Source organism: Marmota marmota, unplaced genomic scaffold (assembly GCF_001458135.2).
Source record: "Marmota marmota marmota unplaced genomic scaffold, marMar, whole genome shotgun sequence".
In the NCBI taxonomy this organism is placed as follows: Eukaryota; Metazoa; Chordata; class Mammalia; order Rodentia; family Sciuridae; genus Marmota; species Marmota marmota.
Genome location: NW_026000093.1, coordinates 5,829,880 through 5,838,136, shown reverse-complemented (window position 1 = coordinate 5,838,136; position 8,257 = coordinate 5,829,880). Strand labels below are relative to the sequence as shown.

The 8,257-nt window shown below is 40.0% G+C and overlaps 1 protein-coding gene across 1 annotated transcript in view; it reads right to left on the bottom strand.

The window, feature by feature from the left end:
* Positions 1–7,157: 7,157 nt before the first annotated feature.
* Npbwr1 (neuropeptides B and W receptor 1) overlaps positions 7,158–8,257 on the bottom strand; it is a 1,877-nt gene continuing 777 nt past the window's right edge. Inside the window, exon 2 of the mRNA XM_048782855.1 lies at positions 7,158–8,229. Within this exon, the coding sequence (XP_048638812.1) occupies positions 7,739–8,229 (491 nt within the window). The 3' untranslated portion in view covers positions 7,158–7,738. The remainder of the gene's footprint in view (positions 8,230–8,257) is intronic.

Genomic DNA, 8,257 nt, shown 5'->3' with positions numbered 1-8,257 from the left:
TCTAACTATGTCAGATAAAAATTCGAACAAAAATTGGGCTCAAAATTTTTAAATAAAAGTTTAAAAATTGAATGGATTATTGTTTTTATTATCATTCCTAAAAAAAATACAAAATTTATATAGATATATTCTTCCTTTCAACCGGAAGCATTTAAAAAAAAAAACATAAGAAACTCTCTACTTATCATACTTGGTACACTTAAAATGTATTTGCATTTTAAATAAAGCTTAAAGGTATACTGTACTCTTTATAATAGCAATATGATAAACCCAAATAGCAATTTCTTTTAAAAATCATGTGAAAAATTCCCCCCTTTTTTTCTTATCAGAAAATATCTTCATTTAATCGTCACTTGTGAAGAACAAGTTTCTTCTTTTTTTCCCATATTTTCATTGGTACTTTATAGTTGTACTTAATGGTGGGATTTGTTGTTGCCTATTTATACACACACAATATAACAATATAATTTGGCCAATATCATTTCCCAATATTTCTCTTTTCCCACTCCTCTTCCCTCCACCTGGTCCCTTTCCTCTCCTCTACTGATCTCCCTTCAATTTTCAGGAATCCCAACTTTCTTTTTATTTTTTCCCCTCTAGTTTCCAGAAAAAAAATACGACTCTTCACTTTCTGACTTTGACTCATTTTGCTCAACACAATGTTCTCAAATTCCATCCATTTTCCTGCAAATTACGTAATTTCATTTTCTTTATGGCTAAATAAAACTCCAGTGTGTATATATACCACATTTCTTAGTCAGTTCATCTATTAACAGACACGGAGGCTGGTTCTATAGTTTGGCTATTGTGAATTGAGCTGCTATCAACAAGGATATGCATGTATTGCTATAGTATGATAATTTTAATTCTTTAGGACAAACACTGAGGAGTGGCATAGCTGGATAATTGGATGATTCCAGGTTAGTCTTTTGAGGAACCTGCACACTGATTTCCATAGTGGTTGTACTGATTGACAATCCCACCAACATTTTTTTCCCACCATCCTCTTCAGCATTTATGATTGTCTGTATTTCCAGTGGCTGCCATTCTAATTGGAGAGAGATGAACTCTTCAGTGTGGTTTGGACTGGCATTTCCCGAGTGGCAAATGATATTGAGCAATTTTTCATATATTTGTTGGCCATTTGTATTTCTTCTTTTGAGAAGTGTTTATTTAATTAATTTGCCCACTTGTTAATTTTTTTGGCTTTAGTTTTTTTAGTAGATATTCTGGATGTTAATTCTCTGTCAGAAGAGTGGCTAAAAAAAAAGATTTTTTCCCATTCTGTAGGTTCTCTCTTCACATTCTTGCTTCCTTTGTACAGAAGCTTTTTAATTTCATTCCATCCCATCTATTAATACTTGATATTATTTTCTGAATTTTAGGAACCCAGTTGAGAAAAATCGTTGCCTCCCTCTATATGCTGAAGTGTTGACCCTGTGTTTTTCTGTAGGAGTTGCATAGTTTCTGTCCTAATTCCTAGGTCTTTGAATCATTTTTTAGTTGACTTTGTGCTGGGTGAGAAAGGTCTAGCCTCATTCTTCTACATATGGATAATCAGTTCTTTCATTACTATTTGTTTAAAAATTCTTTCTCCAATGTGTTCTTGGCACCTTTATCAAGGATCAGATCACTGAATCCATGTGGTTTTATCTCTGTGTTTTCTATTGTCTACCATTGGTCTATGTGTCTGGAAAAACTCCCTTTTAACTAGGAGCCCTGGAATTCCTTTGTAAAGAGAACAAGTAAAAATGTAGCAAGAGGAGTGGTATTCTTATTAGGAGGGAGGGGTTACAGGAACCAAAAGAGCATTAACTAGGAGAACATGGGTAATATGTTGAGTATTATCATAGGTTGTAGATATTTACATCTTTTCTAACTTGATTGCTTCATTCTTACCACACAGACTAAAAAGGGCTAGTGTTTTTCTCCACTACCAGATAACTTGTTGCTGTTTATAGTAAGGAACTTTGCCAACTGGAAGAATCATTAAAATGTTCATTTTGTTGCTACTATTTAACATTCATAAATGATAGGCCCCTCATGTTTGGAAATACTCAGTCTCTCCCACATTATTGAGTAACACGCAATTCAATAGTGAATCAATCTACTCCTCTGGGGTGTGCGGTGGGCCGGTTTTTGTAGTCACTGATTCTGGTTTTTGGACACCTCAGAATAAAGGAAGAATGACCTTCTGACCACACAGTTTTGAGATTTGTTTGTTTGTTTTAGTTTTTGGTACCAGGGATTGAACCCAGAGGTACTTAATCACGGAGCCACATCCCTGGCCGTTTTTATGTTTTATTTTCACTAAGTTGATTAAAGCCTGGCTAAGTTGTTAAGGTTGGTTTTGAACTTGCAATCCTCCTGTCTCAGCCTCCCCAGTCACTGGGATTACAGGCATGCGCCACTGCACCCACCTGGCCACACAGCTCTTATTAGAAGATCTAGATATCACAAAACAATTCTCCTGGACGTGGCCTACTAGAGCATATGTTCTTGTGCAGTAGCACAGCCCAGGGCACTAGTAAGGAATTAATCTGCTTTTGCTGCTAGGCAATATTTGACAAAAGAGAAATCCTGTTCTGAATTATGGGATACATCCAATTTATCCATTCTAATAGTTTCTAAAAATGTATCGTTTTAACTTTTCTTCCCTTTTTTCATCTTTTTCCCCTTTTAAGTGATGTGATATGATATAACCATATGAGATTTGATATAAACAATAAATTGGACCTTGCCTGAAATTCAATATCACCATTATAAAACTATTCTATATAAAACAGGGGCACCACTAACAATCTATTTTATATAAACAGTGAATCTGGAGCTCACCTCCTATTAGGGTTTGCATATGAAGTGTGTCCCAAAGCTCCTGTGTTAATGCAGAAATATTCAAGATGAAGTGATTGGATTATGAGAGCTATGATCTAATCACTCCATCCTAGTTTAAATGGACTGAGTGGGTGGTACTGTAGGCAGGTGGGGCACACCTGGAGGAGGTGGGTCACTGAGGGCATGCCCTAGAAGGGTTTATCTTTGCTGTGGCCTCTTACCCACTCATTCTCTACTTCCTAGCCCTGCCTTGAGCTGCTGGGCCCTTGGGCCATGTTGCTCCACCTCAATTCTGGCTCCCCCAAACAATGAATCTGATCAAGATGGACTAAGCCACTGAAACCATGAGCCAAACTAAACTTCTCCATAATTTTCTCGTCCAGCTTTTTGATCACAGCAACACAAAGCTGACTAACACACCTTTGCATGCATAAGACTTGGAAATGGCAATGCACATGGCATATATATATATGTATGTATGTATATATATATATATATATAATTTTAAACATGCCTATGTGTACTGCTAACTCAATGCTAGATGTGTGCTAATAATTTAAGAAATGTGTCTTTTTGCTTCTCATCCTTTACATATCTGCTCAACATAGACAGCTCTGCTCAATAAATTTTTATTTTTATATAACTTTTATGTAGCCATATGGCTTGTAAGGCTCTGAGCTAGGGCTGAAGTTTTATTATTTTTCTCTCATATATATATATATATATATATATATACACACACACACACACACACACACACACACACACATACATACACACACTGGGAATCAAACCCAGAAATTCTCACATACTAAGCAAGCAATCCACCATGAGTAGAGCCCCAGCCCTGAAGTTTTATCATTAGGGCCTCACTAAGTTGCTAAGGCTGATTTTGATCCTCCCGCCTCAGCCTCCAAGTTGCTGGAATTACAGGGTGCAATACTCTGCCCCACTGGCCATACAGTTTTTATTAGAGGATTCAGATATCACAAAACAATGCTCCTGGTCATGGCCCACTAGAGCCTCCTTTGATATCTGTGATAGAATAGTAGGTGTACCTTGCTTGATCCATTAAATATTTCAGATATCTGATTTTTATAGTTTGATATTTCCAAATTGTACATTACAGTCCATCTCTGCCAAAATAGGATGTGATATTTCTAGAATAGGAACCAGATAGCTCTGTGTTTTTCTCCACTACTGTTTTTCTCTAATTGGTCTTGATTGGTCTCTGTGTACCTGGCTAAAGCAAACGACTTCTTTCTATTTTGCTTTCTTTATATGTAAAATGGGGACCAAAGTGCCAGATCCAAAGCTGTGTGCAGAATTTCTCTGATCTCTTTCTTAATGTGCATAAGCACAGATGATTCCTATCCATCATGGATTTTGTTTGTTGTTATTGTTTTCTCAGCACATTTCTGAGGAAAGGAGAGTTCACAGTGAGTTCGTGGGGTTTTCCAAGTGAGATTCTGTACCTTGTACAAATTTTGGACATGCCTATGTGTACTGCTAACTCAATGCTTGATGTGTGCTAATAATTTAAGAAATATGTCTTTTTGCTTCTCACCCTTTACATATCTGCTCAAATATTCAATAAATGAAATTTCCCTGACCAACTTAAGATCAGGTATCTCAGTCAATCGACAGCTTTGCATCATTTTCGCAATCTACTGAATTAAGAGTTAGGGGGAGCGTGAATTCTTAATTTTGTCCTGTCAAATATTTCTGTTTATTCACTGCCTATTCATTAGATAACTTTTCCATGAAGACAGTCTTTAAAAAAAAATCAATAGCACATAAATGCTGACGTGACCAAATTATGTGTCCCATATTTTCAAGAAACAGAATATTCATTAACAACACCAAATGTTTTATTTTAAACTGAACTCCTCTACAATGGACTAGCAGAGTCCGAATTTCTCAAGAGTAAGCATAAGCACAAAACATTACGCAACTGTACTAAATTAAGTAAAACCAAACAGACATTTTTAAATACCAGAAGTTGCCAAAAAAAAAAAAACCTAGAGTTTACACAAAGACTGCAAGAATTCAACACAGAATTAAAACTTTTGCAATACAATGTAAATCAACTTCACTTTTCCATGACTTATTTGCATATGTATTCTACCTATTAAATAATGGATAAAAAGGAACTCTATAGACATATAGTCTCAATTCCTACCTGCCCATATGAAGGCTAATAATCTATAGCTAACACAATAATTTATCCAGTGATTTACAAACCCAAGGTCAAACTAAACTGAGTCTTATTTAATCCCACATGCATAATAGGCTGCCAACCCCTGCCTCGCTACAGCAATGCCAGGCCTTGTATTTTTCTAACAGTCGTGTCCATCGATCCCAAGACAGCTCCAGGCCCATCTACAGTAGGGATGATGCAGTGGACAGGTGGATCACTTGAATCTCCCTCTGATCCATTACTGAGTACGTGAAGACAGCTGAAGTTTCAAAGCCAGATGATCTTGATTGTGTTTGTGGGCAAATGTCTACTTCATTCTTGGTGGATAATGTAGAAGTTACTCTAAGTTTAAAACTTTAATTTTGAACAATTACAGAGACTCATAAAAGAATTTTCTGAGTTTTAAGAAAACTTGTAGAATGTTTCCTCGAAATTTGAAAGATAATAACAAAGACTCCAAAAGGCCCCTGAAGACCACCAATCAGAGTTCTGTTCAAATGCCATGTTAGTCATTATTCAAAATGCATTAGAGAGACTGGGGTTGTGGCTAAGTGGTAGAGCACTTGCCTGGCCCATGTGAGCCCTGGGTTAGAACCTCCACACTACATAAAAATAAAGCAAAGGTATTGTGGCCATCTACAACCAAAACAAATTTTAAAATGCATTAGAGATGTAAAACTTTATTATGAAAAAATCACTATTATTCACACCCATGGCAGTTAAGTGTCTAAATTTATATTTTCTAACCTGATAGCTAGGAATAATCTCAATGTTCCTAATAACTTTAAGACCTAAGGAACAAATTCTCATTTGCCAAAATTAGGGGTTGGACTTACCCCACGCAAGGTAGATTATTTCTCTTCCATATATTTTTAAAAGGTATTTTGAACTTAAATAATTGAGAATTTGATTTAAAATACCAGTCAAGCTAGGCAAACAAAACTTCTTGGCAGAATTGTCAAGATCATTGTACTGTCATGTGTAACTAATATAAATAAATAAATAAATAAATTTTCATAAAATATATTTTTTAAAAAACTTCTTGGCAATACACTTTCTCACATGTAATTAGAAATTTTCATTCCTGTTTGGAATTCATTCTAAAGAACAATACCTTTTAAAACTCTGTCATGGATTATCAGAGTCTGGCTAATTTTGCCTCACTTCTGAAATTAACTAGAGATAACTGGCCTACCCAAAGGTCAATCCTCTCTCTTCCTCTGCTTTTGTCTCCCATAAGTAGAGATATAAGTAAGTAGCTCCTGACCAATCTCCCTTGTGAAACCAAAACCAGATATTTACCAAGTTTGCACAGAATATTACCAGATACTGTCCAGGACTAAGGAGTAAAGCACAGGTGATCCATAACTCCTGTAGAATGTGGAAAAGTGTCCTATCAAGGGAAATCTGAGACCTCTGGTCCTCTCAGTTTATTTTCTTTCCCTAGAGAGAAGTCGAGAACAATGTGGAATGTGAGGGAAAACAGAACAAAGGAGAAAGCAGATCACATTTCTGATTTCTTTTGATCCTTACAGCAACTTCTGAGATAAGGATATATATATAATATTAACACAGTTCTCTGTCCAGAAAAACAGCATTTACACAAACAATTACAATAAACTAGTCCAAGTTATATTGGACCAATTGGAGCAAAGGGGTGTGGGGGCATTTAAGTCCTTGACAGAAAGCAGTAATGACTAGTGTGTAAAGAACCATTAGCAGGTGCGCTCCACAGCAGCAAATACCTAGCTCAGGACGTTCAGGGCTGGGCATCCAGCTCCTCAAGGGGGCGCTGGAACCTCGCTCCCGGGCTACTTCTCCCGGTCCTGACTTTGGTACCAGGGCAAGTGGGGTTCCCGTAGAGCGAGAGTCAAGGAAGGTTTTCAGGTGAGATCAGGGGTTGGAACCCCGAGAGGCAAAGACGAAGGCCTGGAACAGGGAGCTGGAATCACTATTCTTGGCAGTCACCGCCAGACTCCAGGCTTCTTCATCCCATATCACCCAGGACACACCACACACACACACACACACACACACACACGCACCATCCACACCCTGCCGTGCACAGCAGTTGTTTCCGTATTTCAGAGACGGAAAAAAAAAAAAAAAAACAGGTGTCCTTAGCTGCTGTCCTCATTTCAGAGGGGTGGGCACGGAACGAGCGGGCCTTGGCCCTAGTCCCCAAAGGATAAAGCCGAGAACGAGCTACCAAGCCATGTTAGGCAGCAAGAGCAAAAAGAGAAAACAAAAAGCAGACAGCTGCTGAAGGCGAGCGCTGAGCCAACGCGTGGGGGCGCCAGCGACACCCTCTTCTCAGTTTGCAAATCGCCCGGCGGGGAGCGCGGGGAAGAGAAAGAGGGGTCGATTTCCAGCAATAATACCTCCCTTCTCCACTACACTTAATGGGTCGCTGTGCCAAGCTCAGGTGTGGATCCCTGCGGTTTTGCTTTAGGAAGCGGTCAGTGCGCGTTCTCGGCTGCGTACTGAGTGTGAGGTGGTCCTCACACTCATCATCATCTGAAGATTTGGTCAACTCAAATTGCGGGCGCAGCCAGTGTGCTTCCTAGTCACTAGGTCTTGGTGGGACCCGAGAATCTGCAACCCTAGGACTCCGGGAAAGCCTGTTGGCGACCAAATTGTCAAACTTCTGGACCCACCGGAGCTAGCAAGGCTGGTGGGGAAACAAGGCGCGCGCGGGGGTCCTCAGGGCTCCGCGCGGCACACCGTAAGCTGGCGGAGGCTCTTGCGGAAACTGTCGTCTAGGAAAGCGTAAAGGAAAGGGTTGAGGCAGCTATTGGCGTAGCTCAAACTAGTGATTAAGTAGGAGATAGCGATGACAAGCGGGGTCTGCGGGAGGTCGGTGGTGAGCGCCACCACGGTGCTCAGGTGGTAGGGCGTCCAGCAGAGGAGACACACGGCCAGGATGGCCACTACCAGGAAGGTCACTCGCTTCTTGGCGCGATCCAAAACCTTGGCGTGGCTGTGGAGCCGAATGGCACGCAGTCGGCACAGCAGGGTGACGTAGAGGGCACAGATGGTGGACACTGGGATAGCAAAGCCCAGCACCAGCGTGTAAAGGCGACTCGCCCGCCACCATAAGGCCTCGGGCTGTGGGAAAACCAGCACGCACTGGCGCCGGCCCTGCTCCTCGTCGAGCCTGGCGAAGATGGCAAAGGGCAGCACCCGAACAAGGCGTGACGAGCCCCCCATACCGCCAGGCTC